General features: G+C 28.7%; 1 protein-coding gene across 5 annotated transcripts in view; it reads left to right on the top strand.

Annotated features, from left to right (window-relative positions):
- The window catches only part of LOC107441387 (E3 ubiquitin-protein ligase TTC3), a 133675-nt gene extending 111766 nt beyond the window's left edge, over positions 1-21909 (top strand). For all 5 annotated transcript variants that reach the window (XM_043054164.2, XM_043054163.2, XM_043054165.2 and 2 more), the window contains 8 exons: positions 3142-3267; positions 4969-5212; positions 6545-6594; positions 6681-6740; positions 11069-11151; positions 12609-12744; positions 18723-18980; positions 21747-21909. In XM_043054164.2, the coding sequence (XP_042910098.1) occupies positions 3142-3267; positions 4969-5212; positions 6545-6594; positions 6681-6740; positions 11069-11151; positions 12609-12744; positions 18723-18980; positions 21747-21836 (1047 nt within the window). In that variant the 3' untranslated portion in view covers positions 21837-21909. The remainder of the gene's footprint in view (positions 1-3141; positions 3268-4968; positions 5213-6544; positions 6595-6680; positions 6741-11068; positions 11152-12608; positions 12745-18722; positions 18981-21746) is intronic.
- Positions 21910-22238: the final 329 nt, after the last annotated feature.

The raw sequence follows: 22238 nt of genomic DNA, 5'->3' as shown, positions 1-22238 counted from the left end.
CATTCATGCGCAATAACTATTTTTTTTTACTCTGATTTGTTAGAGAAAAAGACAATTTCAGATAAAAATTCCATAATAACTTCAGCTAGAATTAAGGAACTACTGATGCAAGCAAAAGGTATAAAATTAGTAATCTAAAAAATAAGTTTGGGATGGTAAACATTTAAAATATTGTTAGCTAAAAAAAATTCTGTTTTTATCTTTTTTTTTACTTAGGTTTTAATGCAGTGATTCTCAACCTTTTTTTTGTTGCAGCACACTTTTAACGATTTCGAAATTTGGCGTCACACAATGAAAAAAAATTAGACTAATTGTTTACTTACCTATTATACACTGTTAAATAGTTTGTGATAATAATTTTGAGTGTGAAATAAAATAATATGTACTACAAAAACATGTTTATTAAGGGATTAATTATTTCTTTCGACTATTTTTTTATTACTTAGTAACAGTTATTTTTTTTTTTTTGCTAGTTATTAATTGTTAGCTTGTTTTCTATATTAACTGTTAGTTTTTTTTTTACATTAACTGTTACTTTTTGTGATTTCTTGTTAACTAGTTTTTTTTGCTAATTTTTAATTGTTAGCTTATTTTTTTTTGTTAGTTTTCCTTTGTTAATTTGTTTTTATATATTTGTGTTTTTAGTTATATATTGTTAATTTGTTTAGTAATTGCATAGCTTACTGTAATGGTTAGCTTTTATTTCCGTTTGAAAGTTAATATTTAGTTTGCTTTCCTTTGTTAATTAATAATTTTAATAGTTATTAAATTTCCTACTTATTTCAGAAAATTTTTTTAAAATTGTGTGTCAAAGAAAATTTAAACACTTCCATTTTATTTTAAGATTGTCGGAGACAAGACGATCACCGACAAAGATGTTCACGTGGTTAAAGCGTGGGAAAATTATAAAAAGTTTATATATATAATAATAATATCTATATATATATATATACACTTTCTTTAATTTAAACTTTACTCATAATAAAAAGCATTATAATTTTTATTGTATCATTTCCAATATTTGGCGGCACACAAAGATGCCGCGGCCCAATGATTGAGAATCACTGGTTTAATGAGTAGCAATATTCAGGACTCCCATGGGTCAGGGAAAGCCTGGAGTTGTCAGGAAAGTTAATTTTTTTTTCTTCAAAAATCTGGAAAATGTGTACATCATACCTGGAAAGGTATTAATCTTAGAATTACCTGTAACAGTAATCAGTTATTGAGATTTGAGTTAATTAATTCTAACATCTACTACTATTATTTGTGGTAAAAATTTCTAGTGAAGCCTTATTCAATGATATTTTTTTTCCACCAAATCGTAATATTTGTCATTGCGCAGAAAAAAGATCAAAGCTTTCTGATTAAAAATGACGTGGTGTAAATATGGTCTGGATTTTCTTATTCTGAAATTTGGTCTTTTTTTCTGAAATTGGGAATCCTGAATTTTGTTTCAAATTCCAAATAGTTGCAAAAGAATTATTTAACTCATATTTACTTCTTTTTTTAAATTTCGCTATAATTAATTTTTAATATGATATTACGACATGGAATTTTTGAATTGCACTTTTCAGTGAATAATTTACAATGCTCTTGATGTCATCAGAAATCCCTGTTCCAACTTTGATGGCATAATTTTCAATTCCGATGTTATTACGATACACAAATTTTAAATGGCGCGTTTAAGTTATCACTTTGATACGCTTGATTTGCATTGATACGATTGTAAATCTATGCATTTTATAGACTAATATTGCTACAAATTTTCTCAATATTTTTTTTTAGATATTGAGATATTTCATACATTATTATTACGACGCACAAAATTCAATTCGTACATTTATTAGACGCTTTAGCTACAATACCACTGTTTTTTCAATTTACTTTTTTCTTCGTTAAATATTCTCATGGTTATTTAAATTCGGATGTTTTCAAAAAATGTTAGGAAATGAGAAATTCAAATCACTTCCTTTTTGCACACTCCATTTGCAGTAAAACCATGCAGAGTTATGATCAGGGTTGTTTTGGGCAATTATTGCTGTTGATGTTTGCATGATTTTTCCAAAATTCCAATTTCATGATACGATAATTGCACACCTAAGTATTCACTATTTGACGTGATAAATCACTGCTAATTTTTGCATATTTTTTAAATCTCAATGTTTTTAATTAACAACTTTTTTGACTTGTTCGATTTGTGTGATTTTCTCATAAATACACATGATTTAACCATCTATCTTTTCTTAATTATTGCAATAAACAGTTTCTAAAATCTTTTTTTTTCTTTGACCCCTTTTTTAATGTGAAGTTTGCTAAATACTAATCTATATAATTCTAATCTACTAAAGTGCAAAAAAGGAGGAATGTGTAATTTTTTTAATGTATAATGTTATTTTATATGTTGATGAAAAGAATGTATGTAAAAAAAAAATTTCCTTTAATTTTGTAAATGTTACTTTCGTGCATAAAAAGTTATATATTGTTCGAGAAAAATATTTCAGTATGCAAAAAAGATCTATAAATTGAGAAGAAAAAAAATTTAGATAATTCCTTCTTCCAGAAATCGCATGTCTGTTATTATTAGGTAAAATTATATTAAAATGTCTGCATACTGCAATAGATTTCATGCGTTTTGAGAAAAAGAGAGTATGAATCCTAATCTATATTTTGTAGGAATCATAATCTATATTGTTTCTGCATAACAGGACATCAGCTAAAATAATTGAGGAAGTTTAATTTATACACATTTTAATGAAGAAAACAGATTTTATGTTTTTTTTAATAAAAAAGTTTTTTTTTAATAAATTCTAGCAATTAAAATTATTTTATTTTCTGTAAATATGCTAAATTTTTTTCATAAAAATTTAATGCAATGAAGATTATCATTAAGATTGTCATATTACTTAAAAAAATTTGTTCTTATTTAGGCAACTATTTTCATGCTTTAGGCTGATAAAAGCAACTATTTTGTTCCATTTTTTTCGGTGACAACCCTGTATGATAAAAATATTTTTGAGCTTATAATGGATTTTATGTTGTATTTATTTCCTGAAAACTGTTAAATGATCAAATGCTTTAAATTTATTTGAAGTTTGCTTTTTAAGTAAGGATAATAAATTCATACTTAAATATTTCTAATAGGCGAGATATGATGAACAAATAAATGCTGTGAATAATGGAGCACATGTAGAATCTTTGCCACCTATTGAATCTAAGGAGCTACCAGAAATTCCTTGCTTTACGACACAATTCCCTGCTACCAATCCGGTATATTCTTTTTTTCTTTCTGTTTTCACGAATTGAACTTTTTCAAATTTTATTACTTGAGAACTATGGCTGATTCTTTAAAATGGGTATTTTTATCATTTAGAAATACATTGAATAATGAAATGTAAACATTTTTATGCCTAGTTCAATAAAGTTTATCTTTCCCAAGAGTTGGACAAAAAAGTTTTTTAAATATTTTCGAAGAATTGTTTTAGATTTGCTATGATTGAATTTTCTAAATGCAAATTGACAAAGTTTGTGGAATATGAAGAAGGAAAAAAATTGCTTATATATTTTTTTTAATCAAATGGGTGCAACTAATAAGCTCTGCAGCGCAAAAGTGTTCCGGCATGCCATCTAGCACTCCAGATTATCACAGTGTCTGCAGTTTATTTTTCATCCTCATTGATAAACAATAAGCAATTGTTTTTCTCTCTTTTCAAATCTAACACCCAAAACAATCTATCAGGCAGGTGTAGCACATCCGTAAGATAGTCGCTGAAACACAAGTTTGTTTGGAAGGTTTCAATTTTTTCACCAAAAAAATATCTGCGTGAATAACATATCAATTTGTCTGCAAAGGTATAGAATTCTTTTTTTATGATTTTTACAGAAAAATAAAATATTCTGCAGCGTATTTTGAGGGATGAATCTTTTAGGTTGTTCGGCTTCTAACTATACGACTTGAAACAACTGAACACTAACCCTTGTTTATACTTCCTTCACAACATATAAATTTATTTCTTTTTAAATATTGTAAGGTAACAAAGCATAGTTTAGTAAAGAGAGCTCAGAGCAAACCTATTTAAAATTCGTCTGGAGCTGTAGTTTGAAATTCCTATCCAGTTCAACACTATCTACAATGTTTTCTTATGTTCTTATTTTTTAAAAGAAAGCATTGCTGGTTTTCAATTCGCAAACACAACGACCTATAGGCGGCGCTGTTATTTGAGGTGAATAACTGCTGGCAGAACATGACAATCATCAGTTGCACTGGAGATTTCTTCAGTGTAGCATGGTAACATTCTTTGCTTATTGTATCTTATTAAATTTTAAAAATAAAAAAAATTTGATATTCTTTCTTATGCAATTAAAAACATAATGGAATATCTTTTTTTTTTTTTTTTTTTTTTTTTTTTTTTTTTTTTTTTTTTTTTTTTTTTTTTTTNTTTTTTTTTTTTTTTTTAAAGAAGGAACATCCAAAACATATTGAAAAATATTTGTAAAATATCTAGTAATTAGAGTTAAAACCTAGTGCCTGATAAATCGTTCTACTAAATTTAATGATTTAATATGAAAGGTCTATTTAAACTTTATATTCCATACTTTTCTGAATGATATTACTTCTAACTTTAAAATATGCAAAAGAAAATTTGACAATTTTTATCAAAAAATTAAGTTTCAATGAAAAATCGTTATTTATAAACTAAGAAACCTAAAATAAAGAATGCTTATGTTAAAAAAGAAAGGGAAAAAAAGGATTCTAAATATTCATTATATATTGAAATAAAAAAATTTCATGTTGTGGTTGTTTTTTATTTTTTTATTTTTTTTGTCTTAAAGTTCTTAATCAGATGTAGAAAATCATTTTGTAGAGAATTATCGTCAAATTCGACAAAAATTTAAAAAATCTCTGTTCTTTAACCTTATATATATGGTGTTTATCCAAATTTGTCTTCAATGGTGTGATTCCAATTATAGGCTATGAATAATCCTATGGCTATGTATAATGCTGCTCAGATGATGGTTGCTAGTTCTCATTCCAACACTCCACCTCAAGGCATTCCTCCTGGTATGAGTGATCCTGTAAAACAACCTCCTGTAACTGTCCCTGCAGCAACATCCGTATCACTACCAAAAACTGTGAAAGAGAATGTAGCCTCGACTTTTTCCACAAGCTGTGCCGCAATACCTCCTCCTGTATCTAGTTCCTTTTCCCCAAATGGTGAGAGAATTCTTCTTCTGTGTTAAGAATCGTTTGGTGGAAAACAACGCATGAAATTAACTATGATTCACTAGCATTTAAATCTGATCACTATAATGAATTGTCAGTCTTATCCCGATCAGCCGTCATTGCAAAAGGATGGCATGCGGTTATTTTTTTTATTTTTTTTTTCCGTTAGGAATCTTTTGATCTAGGTTTTTCTGAGAGGTACCTATTTTGTGAAAATTTAGACATAATTTGTGGAAATTAAAAATTATATTAAAAAACCAATACAAAAATATGAATTTATCATTTCTTACGGGATACATAAATAAAATTTTAAGAAAAAGTATTTTGTGAAACTACTGTTTTTCCTTAAGTTGAATTTGTGAAGGTACCGCTAAACGGTAGTAAATTTGCCCTGGACAGATGCCTGACTGTGATCCACTAAAATCATGGTGCATAGCGTTTTTAAAAAGTGTTTAAAGGTGCTTTTTTCATGGGGAGTTTTGAAAAAGTGCTTCATTTTCCCTTTTCAAAAATGAGATTTTTTTCTTTACCGTGTCGATTTTTGCCATGTATTATGCAAAAGCATGCTTTTAAAATTATTCTATTCAACGTTTTCACAATTCATTCAACCACAATCCATTTTGGCCTACCTTCGGTCCTTAATGTGTGATGGCGCCAATCATTTTACATGTTTGATGAAATACTCGGGAGTCTGAATGTGGGTCTACTGAGCTGGGTGAGATTCACTATCATGTGCATCTCTGCTGCATTTTGCAAGATATTCTCCATTTCAGGCTTCATTTTCCACCCTCTGAAATCGAACCGAAAAACCTCTCGATCTTTTCATGGTGGCTAATATAATCAAGAAACTAGTTCTTTGTCCGAAACTAGTTATTTTGTCATGATCATGAAAATTATTCATGAAAATTTATTATGTCTTTGAAAATTATTTTGCATTTTTTTTAATGTTTATAATGCTAAAAAATATTTTATGAGTGCTTTAAAGGGGCTTATTTTTTACTGAGAGATTTGGCTAAGCATAGTCACAATGAGCCATCATTGCAAAATGGATGGCATGCAGTTATATTTTTTTTATCTCTGTGTTAGGAATCTTTTGGTAGAAAACAGCACGGGAAAAGAACAACTCACTAAAATTTAAATCAGATCACCGTAATAAATTGTTGGTCATCTCCCGATCAGCCATCTAAGTAATAGGATGGCATGCAGTTATTAAGGTTTGTTTTTTATTTTTAGTTTCAGTTATGTGGCCGAACCACCATTTGGAGCATTGCTAAGTCCAATAAAAATATTTTCCCTTTTTGTTATATTCTGTCTCATTTATAGGTGGTGCTGCATCTAACAAAAGCTGTGATAATCTGTCATTGGAATTGGATGTAAGTATTATCTTTTGATTTAAGACTTTTTCTTCTTCGCATGTCCTCTACATTTAAGTTTTAAAAAAAATTATGTTTTTATGTAGTACAAAGGAAAACAAGATTCAGAAAAATCTGCTTCTTCAACCTCCCTGGCCTCCAGTCAGGTAAAATCCATTTCTCTTAAAATTTATCTGTTAGATTGTTTAATCATGCTCTGGCGGCCTCTTTAGCCCAACTGTTACAAAAAGAGCCATGGTGGGTTTTAATTTTTTGAGAAACAATTTGAACTTTATTTAGAACATTTTAAATCAATCATTTTGCTTTGAGATTGAAAAATGTTGGAGGGGAAATTTCAGAACTTTCTGTAGTAATTTACTTTTTGTATATTTTTATTTTTTTAGTAAAGGAGAGAAAAAAAATTTTGAAAAAAATAATAAACCTACTTGCATGGCAAACTACAACAATAACATTCATCCTATTCAATTTTTAAGTAAATGGGATTGCGTGATTGTAAATGGCGTACCAGGTAAAATTAATTAACAAAAAAGAAAAGAGAAAGAAAAAAATAATAATACATTGTAAAATTTAAACCCTGACAAATTATGAATCTGAAGAACATTTTATTCAGCTTAATATCTTGAACAATAAACATAATGGATAGTAAGTGTTTTTACAAAAATAAACTGACATTAAATTTTTTAACAGTAATCAAGATATTAAAAGATGGCAGCAATAATTATTTAGTTAACTGAACATGAAAACGATTTCAGTCAGTTCAGCACAACGATTGACAACAAAGCATAAAAAATGACTCACCTCTAAATTAATATAGCTAATGATAATAGCTATCGAAAAATAACAATTAATCTTGAACGTATAATCGTAATATCTTTGGGAGCTCGTCTAGAAAAGAAATATTATAAACATCTACAACACATCAAACTGGTACAATTCGCGCCTTTGCAGGGAAAAAACAAAATAAATGTTCAAAAAAAATACTTACTACTGCGTAGACTCCTACAAAAATTGTGCTGACATCTCTGATTTAGAATTAAGCAAAATAATGATATTTAATGAATTAATGTTGCTATCTTTTAAGACACTAAATTCAAATTTCAAATTAAATATTAATAAATGAAAAATTTATAAAACTAAACAGGGATAAAATTTTTTAGTAGTTATTGAGCCTGTAATTGGCAAATGAAACTAAAAAAATAAAACTGAAAAGGATAAAAATTTATTCTAGAATTCATCTAAAAAAAATTTTTCAATTATTTATTTACCACATCTCTAATGTTACGATCGCCGTAACTCTTCTTTTTGAAATTGTATCTGTTTTCATGGACTTTGGACAAATTCTGGTACTTTTCATCATCACAATATGTTAGTTACCTTTTTTCAATGTTTTTTTTTACTTTATGCTTTGCCTATTATCTTTAAACACTCGAACTCCTAAATTCTATTTTCTGAGTAACTACTATTGTTAATTTTAAGATTTCACTAAATTCTTTGAGGGCTTCTGGTGTTGCCATGGATCGTCACCAAGCCTACCTTTTTGAATCTTCTTTTTCTTTCGCTGAGAGGTCGCGTATGCGCGCTTAGAGCTTACATTCTGCGGATGCCCCCTGACGGGGGCAGGACGGGGTTAAGCTATTATTTGCATGCAATCAAAAAAGCTATTGAATTATCATTTTTCCTGCACGATCTTTTTTTTTTTCCCGATAAAAAATTGTAATAGGCTAATAATACAGTAAAAAAAAATTTTTTTTTCCTTTTACACATTTTATTATTATAGTGAAATTTTTTTCAGTAGATTTTTTTTTACTGTATATAAAAATAATACAACTTTTCTGCATTTCTTCCCATATTTAAAAAAAAATTAAACAAAAAAAATTAAACAAAAAAAATTCAGCAACAGTGTTTTATTCCAAGATTTTTAAAATAATTAAATTTAAGAAATATTGTTTAAATATGAGTTTTATTTGTGTTGTTGTTAATATACATTGAAGAGTTAAAATTAAAATGAGTGATTTTTCAACTTTTGCAAGATGGAAAATGTTATAAAACGCATTGATCCACTCATTCTAACAGGAAATCGAAGACAATTGGAATTCAGTGAGGCTATTTGATTGAAAAATAATGCTTATAGTATTAGGATGAAGTAATTTTCAGTCATTATATTAATTATCATTCACTTAAATTTATATCCAACTTGAAAAATATATGTCTGACACTGAAGTAAAAAAAGTTTGCATTAATTTAGTCAAGTTTGCATTTAAATTACAAACAAATTCGTGATGTGAAAGTTTAGATTGTGAATGAATAATCTTGCAATTTGTTAATGAATAATCTTTTTTCGTTTTTGTGCGTTTTACATCAGACAGCAACAATTTAATCCATTTCATTTGAACTTATTATAATCAGTTCTTATAAAACAAATAGTTTTTTCGATAGGTACTGGGTATGATGTTCTGAATATTTATATAAAAATTTGATGATTATAAACTTAACTTATGTTAAATACGAAAATTTTTATACGAAATTTATGTTCATTTTTTACTTCCGACAACATGGAATTGCCCAGTTGTAAAAATACTTAACTAATCTTAATTTAGAAACCATGTGGTTAGATTGGAATTCTTTAAATATTCTAATTTCTAATACGAAAAAAAAGAATAAAATTTAAAGTATTTTATCTAGTTTTTTTCTGAAGAATATACAACAAGAAATTTGACAATTTTGCATTTGCGAATACTGAATATCTCTTAAAATAAGTCATGCTAATTCAAAACAAGCAACATTATTTAAACATTTGACTTTAGATATTGGTTTAAAGAAAATTATATCCATGAATTTTATAAAAAGCACTGTTTAGATAAACTTATAAAATGGCACTTTATTGAAATGTAAAGAAATATAAAAAATTATTGATGTATAATCACCTTGAATTATTTCTTCTGCTTAATGAAAATATATTATGCAGTACTTATCCATGGTTTTTTTTTTGGCTCACTCTGTATTTGCTATTTGGTACAATTTGTGCAAAAACTACTTTAAAACCTTTTTTATTCATTGAAAGCAATATATTTTACGAGCTAAACATATGGTTTTATTTTCTATTCAAGATGATATGTTACAAAAATCTGTGTAACATTTTAAATAAAAATAATTTTTAATATTGGCACTTGTACCCACCTACACTTAATGAGGAAAAAAACATTACTATACGAACAATCGCGAACTTAACACATCTGTAATAAAAAATTAATCTGCAATATTATCCTTATAATATGTAACATTAAAAAAAATGTTCAAGAACGTTAAATAGTTCATTTTATTAAATGAAGTCAACTATAGTGGACTTGTCATTTGGATGAATGACTTCTTCTTTAAAACAAATTTTTATGGCTAATCTATTCGCAGCCAGAAGTAGAGGAAAACATAGACGTCCAGGGCTCAATGATGTTAACAATTACTTTGTAGTGTATCTACCACTACAAAAATACAATTCCAATTCACTAGACATGTTAACTCGATTGTATGGTGGGATACCTTTTCATAGATGAAGGTTGACATTGTCGGTAACGCCTCTCCACACATACTTCTTAAGTGTTAAAATTTGAAAGACCATTATGTCAAATGTGTGGAGGTATTCTATTTACATGGTTACTGCAAATAAGTAAGAAAAATAAGTTAAAAATAAATAAGTGTTGTCTTAAAAATAAGTGAGTGTTGTGGAAAATAATTTAAAATATTTAATAAAGGAAATGAAGGAAATAAAAATATGACCACCGAAGCCGACGTCTTCAGGGGGTACCGGCCTCGGTAGCCAAAAAAACAAAACCATTTCTAATTGAGGGAGAAGCAAATGCCTAAATTAACTCCCTCAGTACCCCGATGGTTTTGTATAGAAGTCCAGGAAAAAACGTGAAATGCGAATAACAAATTAAGAAAAGAAACTCAAGCAAAATCATCAGAAAAATAAAAACTCACTTAGTCACAGGTCAAACATCGATTTCACAAGCAAGCCGAATGAAAAGAAAACACTAAAAACTAAAGAAAACAACGCCCTCTATTACAATGCGCAGATGGAGAATAAAAAGAAAGAATTTTTATTTTTCTGATTTTGTTTTTATTTTTCTGATGATTTTGTTTGAGTTTCTTTTCTTGATTTGTTATTTGTATTTCATGTTGTTTCCTGGACTTCTATACAAAACCATCAGGGTACTGAGGGAGTTAATTTAAGCATTTGCTTCTCCTTCAATTAGAAATGGTTTTGTTTTTATGGCTACCGAGACCGGTACCCCCTGAAGACGTCGGCTTCGATGGTCATATTTTTATTTCCTTCGTTTCCTTTATTACTACTTTTTTCTGAAATTTCTGCTGCTTTTTAGTGCGTTTTTTTTTTCATTTAGAAGAAGTTTTATTTATTTAGAATTAAAAATATTTGTGTTTTCTTTTAGTATTAAAATATTTAATTTACTTTTTGCAGGGCACATCAACCAAAGGATCTTCTGGAAAAAGTTGTGACAAGTTATTAGGAAAATTAAAATCAAAATATCCTGCATACGATGAGTAAGTTTTTTTCTCTTCTCAGGAGAATTCATGAATGTGAATTTTTTAAAGGTTCCATAACTTAAAAATCCTCTTTCTTTTTTTTTTTCACGTTGATTTATGAAGTCATGAAATATTTCCATAGATATTGTAGTAAAAGTGAACTACAATATTTTTTCCATCTGCTGGTTTTGCTGAAAGATGTCATTTCTACATAAGTGAAATATTTTAGAGCCTTTTCAATATTGTGTTAAAGAATAAGAGCCTTTTTCAAAGCATCTGTGGTTAATTTAAGAAATCAAACTATCTATATTTTTTCCATCTTCTGGTTTTGCTCAAAGATGTCATTTCTACATAAGTGGAAACATTTTAGAGCCTTTCCAATATTGTGTTAAAGAATAAGGGCCTTTTTCAAAGCATCTGTGGTTATTTAAGAAATCAAACTATCTATCATTACAGTGTTGCCAATCAAATCTGTAGAAAAAAAAATCCCCTGTGTTTTCCCTGTATATATTCTACGCAATATATTAAGAGGAAGCACAATTACTGTGCTCTTTTGTGAGGGGTATATGTACAGGGAAAACAAAAGGAATTTTTTTTTCCTGATTTGAGTGCCAACCCTAATGTTGTATGCAAGTAATATAAATAGCACATACATGGACCGTAGCGTTTTTAAAAAGTGCTTAAAGGTTCTTTGTTTTGTATTATTAAAGGTGTTTCGTTATGTCTTATTCTCATTAGGTGTTTTTAAAAAGTGCTTAATTTTCCCTCTTTGAAAATGTGATTTTTTTTCTTCACTCTGTTGATTTTCACCACATATGATGCAAAAACGTGCTTTTCACATTGTTCTATTCAATGTTTTCGTAATTCCTTCAACCACAATCCATTTTGGCCTACCATCAGTTCATAGTGTATAAAAGCACCAATCATTTTACATGTTTGATGAAATACTTGTGAGTCCGCATATGCGTCTTCTGAGCTGAGGTCGGTGAGATTTTAGCACTCTTGTGTGCAATTCTACTGCATTTTGCAAAATATTCTCAATGTCAGTCTTCATTTTCCACCCACTGAAATCGAATCATGGAATCTCTCGATCTTTTTATAGTGGCTAATATAATCATGAAAATAGTGTTTTGTCAGAAACTAGTTATTTTATCATGATCATGTAAAGTTTTTGAAAATTATTTTGCATTTTGTTTATGTATAGAGTGCTTAGAAAGTACTTAAAAGGTGCTTATTTTTTGTTGAAAGATTTGGCTACACACCCTGACATATATTGTTTTTTTTTTTTTATATATAAAATTTTCTTTAAATTTCAATCACTGGTTTAATTAATTATTTAATAATTATTTAATCATCACAATAATTTAGTTAAATCAGTTAACAGCATTAGCTACCTCAAATTGAAATTCTCAATTACCTATTACCAAAGTTTCAGTGCATTATTCTTGTGACTTAGTGCTCTCTTTTTCTTTTAGGGTGGAACTGATGTCTTTTATCAGAGAATTTCGAAAAAATAGGAAAAATGGTCTTTCAGGCTTAACAATTGATAATATAGTTAGTTGTGTCGGTGCTCTCATCGATGCCCAAAGCCAGCCAAAACCACCTCCTAAGGTATTATTTGATATTAATATCTCTATAACATAAATACATAGTGTTAACATGTCTTAAGTCAAAAATTATAGCAATTATGATGTATTAATTTTTGTTCTTTTTTCAATTCCTAGTATTATTTCACACTCTCCCTCAATCTTGTTCAAATGTTCAATCGTTCATAAAATACTTTTTATATTCATCCACTCAAGTTCAAATACATTTTTTTTTGAACTTGTAGTTTAGGACACTTGATGTTAATACAGTTTTTTTAAAATATTAGTTCATGAGTCAATTTTGGTTTCATATGGGAGAAAAAATATTTTAATTATTTAATAAAAGTAACTAAAGTAAAATTTTTCTTTATTTACCTAAGTAGGAACTGACTTTAAAGTTTTTTTTTATATTACTTGTTTTCAATTGTGTTCGAATGAAATATGATATCCCCAAAATATGATTTTTCCATCATGTTACATTTATATCCCCATCTAACAACCAATTAAAGCTTTGATGCAAGTCATGAAGTACTAATAGTGATCAGAACTAATTGCTTAACAACAATAAAAAAAGTAATGCAATAAAAAAACTGCTGGTTTGTAGAAATTTCTTGCAACTACTTTTAAGTAATGAAATAAGGTTCAATTGCAATTTGTTTTTTTTTAACCTGATTGATTACCATTGCTTAGTTCGCTTAGTTTTAAACACTTAAAACCACAAGTATATAATTTTTCAGCATTTTTTGAAGAAAAAAAAATGTTCTCTGTCAAGAAAGGTATAAAAAGTAAAAGAAAATTTTTTTTATGTTCAGTATTCCATTATTTATTTTTTTTATGTTGAACATAAGTTGAAATCTCCAACAAACTTTATGCTCTAAGATTCGTTAATTAGTGATTATAGCTTTTTTTTAAAAAACATATTTTTCCCTAGTTGAAGTGTCAACTTTTATTTTGTACAAGCACTGTAATAAAACTTTATTTTGTCCATCAAAAGTCAAATGAGGGCAAAAATAACATTTCTTCTTAATCATAAAGATAAACTCAAGTTTTTTACAGTTGGGTGGATTCTGGATGGTCGAGGATTTGACTGCACTATCAAAGGTTATCCCCTTTGCAGAATCACAGCAATATTCCCGCAGAATTATTTTTTCTTTTGAAAAGCAAAAAATTCTTTTCTACAGAAATTTACACGTAAAATTTGAATCATGCATTTAGTTAATCACTTTTTGGCACTCACAACTTACGCCTATAGTATCGTAAATCGATATAATGTTTTTATTGTATTTTCGACAGTTATTGACATTGATTTTCATGTGGTTTTTAAATATCCCGACATATTTCGAGCAATGTGGAGAATTCAAATCGTGCAATTCAGTATTTACTTTTTAAGACACTGATTCTATCGAGTTTTTGGCAGTCATTGCTATTAATTTCTCCATAGTTTTAATATTCGATATTTTTTATGGGATATTTATTACAACACCCTAATCTCAAAAACGAAACACGCTTTTGAGTAATCCCTTTTTGAGAAGTCTGATTCTCGTGATTTGGTCATAGATCTTTTTTTTTTTCGGCAATTGCTACTACGGATTTCGTGATATTTAATTATTTTTTATTGTGATGATTTTTTACAAAATGCGAAGAAGGAAATAATTAGTGCATTCCCCCCCCCCCCATCAAAATGCGAGAATATCACCCATAGAATAAAAATTATTACATGTTCAATTAAAAAATTATGTATATTTTTTTCTTTTTGAACATAGCGCTTTTGTTATTTTAAATGGGTAACATATATGTTTGTTATTATTAAAAGTATCTTGCAGAAATATATTACTGCTAGAGAGTTTTGCCGCAGATAGCTTGAACAAATTCTGCCGCAGGGAATGTGATAAAGAAGTAAACTCTTACATTTGTGGCCAGCTAAATTGCATATTGATTAAAGAAACTATCTTTGTGTTTAACTTCAGTCAATGCAAATAATATTGATTCAACCATTTGAATAAAATTGCTTTCCTTCAGAAATTTAATTGTTGGTTTGAACAGTGATCATTTTTAAAAAAAAGTATTTAAACATTTATCATAATGAAACATGCTTAATATAGAGAGAACATCTTATTATTACTTGCCTGTTATATATTTTACTATTATTATCTCAATATTTTTAAATTAAAACCCCTTATCTCTCTCTATCAGGGTTCCCACGGTCCTTAAAAGTCCTTAAAAACTGCTTAATTTTTATTTTGGAATATAAGGGCCCTTAAAAGTACTTAATTTTGGTACAAGGTTTTTAAAAATCCTTAATTTTTCAGCATCACTAGAGTAGATCGGAACATTTTTTTAAAACAAAATACTGTTCTTTTATCACCTAGAATTAGACCATGCATAGAGGGCATGCATCATTTTAGGGAGACAAAAAGGAATGTGTTTGAGGGGGCTACAGCCAAGGGGAAGAAAGCATGTCCTTTTATTAATATATTAGTTCTTTCATAATTCTTTTAGGGGGGGGGGCAGTTTTAGGGTACCTAAGTAGAAGACCCACACTAACCTTCAAAATTGACAGAATTCAAGAAATTCAGTTCTACTGGTCATCTGCTTATAGGAATTAAGTAAAACCCTAAAAAAAAGAAGTATCAGAAATATTTTTTGAACTGGAATCCATAACGAAAACTATTGCCTAAAATCTTGAAGAATTTAATTAATTTGTATAATATTTCAATGTGTAATAAGTAACTAAATTGATTGAAAGCAGTGACATTTTTGTAAAATTCATGATTGTAATAAAAATTAAATTGATCTGTAATAAATAAGGTTTGAAAATGCCCAGCCCACCTATGTTTTTCATTAAAAATGTGTGCTATGTTTTTCACCTGGGTTTTTGATAAAAACTTCAAGTTTTTTAAAAAATACTTAAATTTCTTTCTTGGGTACTAAATAAGAATGCATGATTTGCTTCTAACAAGAAAGTTAAATATCCGTTTACTATTTATAATTTGTTTAGTTGAAATGTAAATTTATTTTTAAAGTTTTAGATTGTTACGCTATTAATTTTTGTTTCTTAAGGATAAGCAGACTTACATAATATTTAAATCTACTCAATTAAAAGATCCTTAGATTTTAATAAAATCTTTATTCAGTCAACATTGCAACTTAATATACTGTTGTTGTTGTTTTTTTTTTATTCAATTTATGGTTGCTTTAAAAATAGTTCATGTTTTTCACCAGATTGTTTAGTAACATCATGTAAAGTTAATTCCAAATAACAGGCTTGGCTGGAAATAATTTTGTGTAAAGCTCATCATAAATTGTTAAGTTACATACCGTTTTCAATATGGTTTTCATAAAATATTTCACTATTTTTTTACAAAACGTTACCTGATAAGGTGATATTACAGGATTATTTTATAATAAAAGAATACCACTTTCAGTTTTCAACTGTTAATTTGTGATAAAATAAAATATCAAATAATAATAATAATAATAATAATTAGAGAATATTACGAATGATAGAGGATGATAAAGAAATATTACTAGTAAAAATCTCTAGATTAAAATATAAATAATTTATCAGTATTTGTTTATTAAGGAACCTTATCAATTTTCTGGATATAGGAATATGTTGATACCATTGAAAAATCATTTTAGACCCTTTTGTTTACATGTTTACTAACTGATAAAAAAACTAATAATAACTAATAAAAAACAAATTGGTTTGAAAATTATAAATCTTCTCAGATATAATTGTATTTTTATTCTATAAAAATTTTCATAAAAATATTTATTGCAATGAATTTAAAAAATATATTGAGTTGAGCCTTATGAAAAAAATGTGAAATAATTTAAGGTGCTTAGATATTAGTATCGCTTGTTTTTACTCAAAATAGGACTTAATTTTGCATGGCACAGTTAAGAAAACTATTCTCAAGCATAACTCTTATTCAACTTTTTAATATTAATTATTTTAATATATACCCTTATAAATGAAACATTTTATTAATAGAAAAGAAAGAATTTTTTTCGCATAACTGAATATTTAGGAAGATTGCCCCATAAATGAATGTGATGCAGGTCTAGTAGCGAAATGTAAAAACTTGTAATAAATTTTTCAATGTTTTTGCCAAATTTCTCTATTTACTCTTTTTTTTTTAATATTCATGAAAATAATTGCAAATCTTAATTTCCGGACTTAATTTTGCAATTCAATTTCAATGAAATCATTAAAAATTGAATCTGGATTAGTTCCATAGATGACGTTAACATTTAATGATCTGAAAATGTTTTTTTTTTTTTAAAAAGCAACCCGGGTTTGCAAAAATTGCCTGGTACTTCTTTGACGAGCCCTGTTAATGAATGCAATTATATCAGTTCTTACACTATAATAAAATTGTTTATTATTTTTTTTATTTATTGATTTTTTTTTTAAAGAAATGTAAATAATTGGCACTGTTACTGGTAGTATAAGTATATTCGATGATTAACAATCATTCTATTTTTAAAGTCCTTAATTTTTCAAAGAAGTCCTTAATTTTTTCAAGAAAAGGTCCTTATAGGTGCTTAATTTTTGCTTTGTTAAAAGAGTGGGAACCCTGTCTGTATATACAGTCAAACCCCGCTATAGTGAACCTTCAAGGGACCGAAATTCCATCTCAGTATAACTAGGAGTTCCGAACTCCTTCCTTTTATTAGACATTATTTAAATAAATGACCAATAAAATCAAATACAGTAGGGAACCGATTATCCGGAACGATCGGGACCATCACTATTCCGGATAACTGATTTTTCCGGTTTTCTGAATCGCTACAAAAAGCCGTTTTTTTATTGTTAAACCCAACTAAAAAAAATTTTTTTTGGGAAATAATCTTAAAAAGAAGAAAAAACGATGAAGTAATACACTAATGATTATTTCCAAAATGATGGTAAGGTGAACATCTTTCAAAAAAGAAAGAAAAATCCTAAAATCTTATAAGGAAAAAAAAAATTTGTTTAAAAAATGGCGGGAAAATTTATCGAATTTCGTTCCGGTTTTCCGGTTTTCTCATTTCCGGATAACGGGTTCTGTACTGTACAAAAATGACTGAAAAACAATACGTAGTAACAAAAAATGTGTTAACTTATTTTTATTACTAATTGTCTTGTGTACAAAAAAAAATATACAGTAGGGAACCGATTATCCGGAACGATCGGGACCATCGCTATTCCGGATAACTGATTTTTCCGGTTTTCTGAATCGCTACAAAAAGCAGTTTTTTTATTGCTAAACCCAACTAAAAAAATTTTTTGGGGGGGAAATAATCTTAAAAAGAAGAAAAAACGATGAAGTAATAGACTAATGATTATTTCCAAAATGATGGTAAGGTGAACATCTTTCAAAAAAGAAAGAAAAATCCTAAAATCTTATAAGGAAAAAAAAAATTTGTTTAAAAAATGGCGGGAAAATTTATCGAATTTCGTTCCGGTTTTCCGGTTTTCTCATTTCCGGATAACGGGTTCTGTACTGTACAAAAATGACTGAAAAACAATACGTAGTAACAAAAAATGTGTTAACTTATTTTTATTACTCATTGTCTTGTGTACAAAAAAAAATATAGTAATCTTTAGCTGAAACGAAGCTGATTCAGAGAAAAAAAATTTCCATACAACTTCTTGGGTTGGCCTTTATTTAGGAATGGGAAAATGAGATAAAAGAAGCAAACAAAGAAAAAAAAATATGCTTATCGCTACATTCCACTCTATGGGTGGTTTTAAAAATCAGTATAAGTATTTATTTTGAAGTAGACTAAATTATTACCAAAAAATGAAGGGAAAAAAATCAGTATAAGCCAGAAAAAAGTTAATAATATTCTCACTTCTTCACTTTTTTGGTTCACTATATCCACTAAAAATTACATTATATATGTATAGCTAGTCACGGGGCCAAACATTTCGTTCACTATATCCGGGAGTTTGACTCTATATCCATAAAGTATAATTTAAATTAAGTATTGTTTCAATTTGTTTTTCTTTAGATGGTCGAAGTTAAGAGTAAAGTGATTGCTGTCCCCCCACTAAATAAGTTAGTGAGCAAGAAATTAGTGGAGAAAAAGAGCAAAAAACCGCCTCCTCCACAACCGAGACAGCCCGTGTGTCCATGGGGACCCAGCAAAAGTGAGGAAAAGAACAACTGGTCAGGTTCTGGATTGGAAGAAGGCTGTATTATTTGTTACGAAGAGATGACGCCCTCTAATGCTTACAAAGTGGACTGTGGACACTGTTTTCATTTGAAAGTAAATAAATATCTCTGCTTTTCTACTGTTTTCTCCTGATTTTTGCATATATTTTTAAAAAATGTTCGAAAACTGGGAAAGTTTAATCCAAGGTTGGCAAGTTTTTGCAGAGGTGGTTAAAACCACTGGTAGAAACCGGTTAAAACTGGCATGGCAGAAACCCTTTTCTGCCACATTTGTGGCAGAAATTCAGAAAATGACATAAAAGTAAATACTGAGTTTTGACATACAATAGATAATTCATAGGTAAAACAATTGAATGTCAAGTACAATTTATTTACAAAATTATCACCATTCAAAATCAAATATTACATTGTTTGCACTCTGCAGTAATCTATAACAGAAGACAAGTTTTGATACAGTTTCTATACCTAAACAATTTCCCAATTTGCTATGCACGAATGAGAAATTTAAGAAGATTCTCTAGATTAAGATTAAGAAGATTCTCTAGATTCTTCTTGTCAAGCAAGATTTGTGAAACTTTCATCTCTTGCATATTTTTTAAAACTGGACCACCATGTAGCAGCTGGGATAGTTGTCAAAACTTGCCTGGAAAAATAAGTTTCAGGAAATGAGGCTGATTTGTTTTGCAAAGCTATGACATAAGGTACAAAATCTGGATTAATATTGGCGAGTAAATTTCTAGCACTTTCTTCTTGAGCACATGATAATTTCAATCCCAAGTACTTTGGATGTAGCATATAAGTTAGCAAACGATAATCAGTAACTGCCTGTTTAAATCTGTATGTAAATAAAATGTCATTAAGCAGTTACTAGACTAATATTGCTTACCCCTAGGGGTATAGGAACTGTTTAGCGGGGATTCGCGTGCTTATGCGAAATATCTTGCTGCAAATGAAAATTTCAAAAAATATTATTTGAAAACAAAGCTATCCATGAAAATTTACGATTACGTATTTTTCTATTGGCTATTTTTTGTGAAGTTAACAGTTAATAATTAGTGGTGTCAACAGCCAGTTGTGATTTTTAACTTTTGTGCAATTTTTTCATAGTAAAAAATGCATTCATTTTTTTATGAGTGGTACACATCGTTACAAAAAATTTAGAAAGGGTACAAAAAAGTCATAAGTTTGGGAAACACTGGTGTAATCCATTACTTTTTTATGTGTGTGTAAAAATTATAAATACAGTAGTTATTGCATTTAAAATTTTATTTTTGTAATAAAAAAACATTTTCTAACTTTTATAATAATATTAAGAACAAAATGAAGCAGTCAAAATAATTTTCCATTTTTCTGAAATAAAGGTTATGGGATTAAAGATGCTTATTTTCGGTATATGTTTTGTAAAAGCCCTTAAAAGTGCGTTTTTCATGGTGCTTTTAAAAAGTGCTTAATTTTCCCTTTTTGAAAATGAGATTTTTTTTTCCTGTGTTGATTTTCGCTGTGCATTAATCAAAAGCATGCTTTTCATGTGGTTCTATTCAATATTTCAACAATCTATTTCCAAGTATTGGGGGTCCATAGCTTAGGAAAGCGCCAATCCTTTTACATGTTGGATGAAATACTTGCGAGTCCGCATGTGCGTCTACTGAGGCTGGGTTCTGTAAGATTCGAGCATTCTCATGTGTAACTCTGCTGCATTTTGCAAGATATATTCTCCATTTCAGGCTTCCTTTTCCATCCTCTGATATTGAAAAATTTATTGATCACTTTATAATGGCTAATAAAATCAAGAAAATAGTGTTTTGTCAGAAACTAGTTATTTTATCGTGATCATGTAAAGTCTTTGAAAAATATTTCGCATTTTGTTATTGTATATAGTGCTTAAAAATATTTTTGAGGGCTTAAAAAGTACTTAAAAGGTGCTTATTTTTTGTTGAAAGATTTGGCTTCACAGCCTGCTCACTGTTGAATGCAACTGAATTCAACAAGCGTTAAATCTGAATTAAATAGGTTTTTACTATTTATCTATCTTTTAAATGTTTTTTAACAAATTTCATAGCAATCTATATTATATAAAACGCTAATACGTATGTATCAATAAAACCGATGATATTTCTTTCCTCGCGTTGGCAACAGTTTTCATTTTTAATTGATAGGATTCGGCGCGCAAGAGCACGTAGTGAGCATCATATGGCTAATCTATATTATATAAAACGCTAATACGTATGTATCAATAAAACCGATGATATTTCTTTTCTCGCGTTGGCAACAGTTTTCATTTTTAATTGATAGGCTTCGGCGCGCAAGAGCACGTAGTGAGCATCATATGTCTAATCGGGTGAATTCTCACCGAATTATCAAAAAAATTCTCACAAAATTATCTTCATCGAAGCCGATGCTTTACATCCGGCGTTCAGTACTATTTCATATTGTTTTACAACACATGGTTTTAGCCCTCTGGTGGGAAAGACTTTAAAACAAAACTTACAGCAGTTACTTTTCTCAACTGAAATTTAGAATAGTGTGATTAAGAAATGTATGCGAACTGTTTTCAATTTCAAATTAATATTGAAATGCGCGGGTTTAGAATTTTCTACAGTGAAAAGTTTTCGGAACTTCAGTGTTCGAAAAAGTATACAAAAGCTAGACGTTAAGAATGTGTCCAATGAGCGAGCAAAGCGAGCATCGGATTGCGAAGCAATCCGAAATGAACTGCGAAAGCAGTTCCGGGGCAGGGGGCGAAGCCTCCTAGTATTAAATTAAAGTACTGTTGTTTCAAGATCCGTGTTGTCTGTGTTCAATGTCTTCATTTCTATAAGTACTACTGTGTAACTTATTGATTTTTTTTTTCCTCCCACAGTGCATCAGAGAATGGCTGAACAAAAAAAGTGACTGCCCAATATGTCGCGTCCACTTGCTACTGCCCGAAGACTACCCTGCATTGAAATAAAAAAAAAAGTGCCTTGTTATATATGTCTGTGTAATTGATATTTTTTATTTCAATAAAAGATTTTTATTTTTTATACTCACTTTCTTTTTGAGCAACCATGAAATTGATTCAATTAGTTTTCACATTTTGAATAAAGTTCTATCATAAATTCAATTGAGATTTGTGGAAAAAAATATATAAATCTGAAACTGAGGCCAAGTTTTGTGCCCGAGAAAAAATCCATATTTTTCGCTAACTGCGTTACGGAAATCGAAGGTCCAGAAGTTTCAAGAAATCATCGATCACATTTATGTATAAAGATTCTTAACAATTTTATTTAAAAATATAAGAACTAGAATTTGCATCTCTTTCATTTGTAAATATTTTTTCTGGTAGACTATTCAATGTGATTAGAGATAAAAG

Source organism: Parasteatoda tepidariorum, chromosome 5, assembly GCF_043381705.1.
Source record: "Parasteatoda tepidariorum isolate YZ-2023 chromosome 5, CAS_Ptep_4.0, whole genome shotgun sequence".
Taxonomy (NCBI): Eukaryota; Metazoa; Arthropoda; class Arachnida; order Araneae; family Theridiidae; genus Parasteatoda; species Parasteatoda tepidariorum.
The sequence above is the reverse complement of the archived record's forward strand: the minus strand, read 5'-3'. Positions and strand labels throughout refer to the sequence as shown.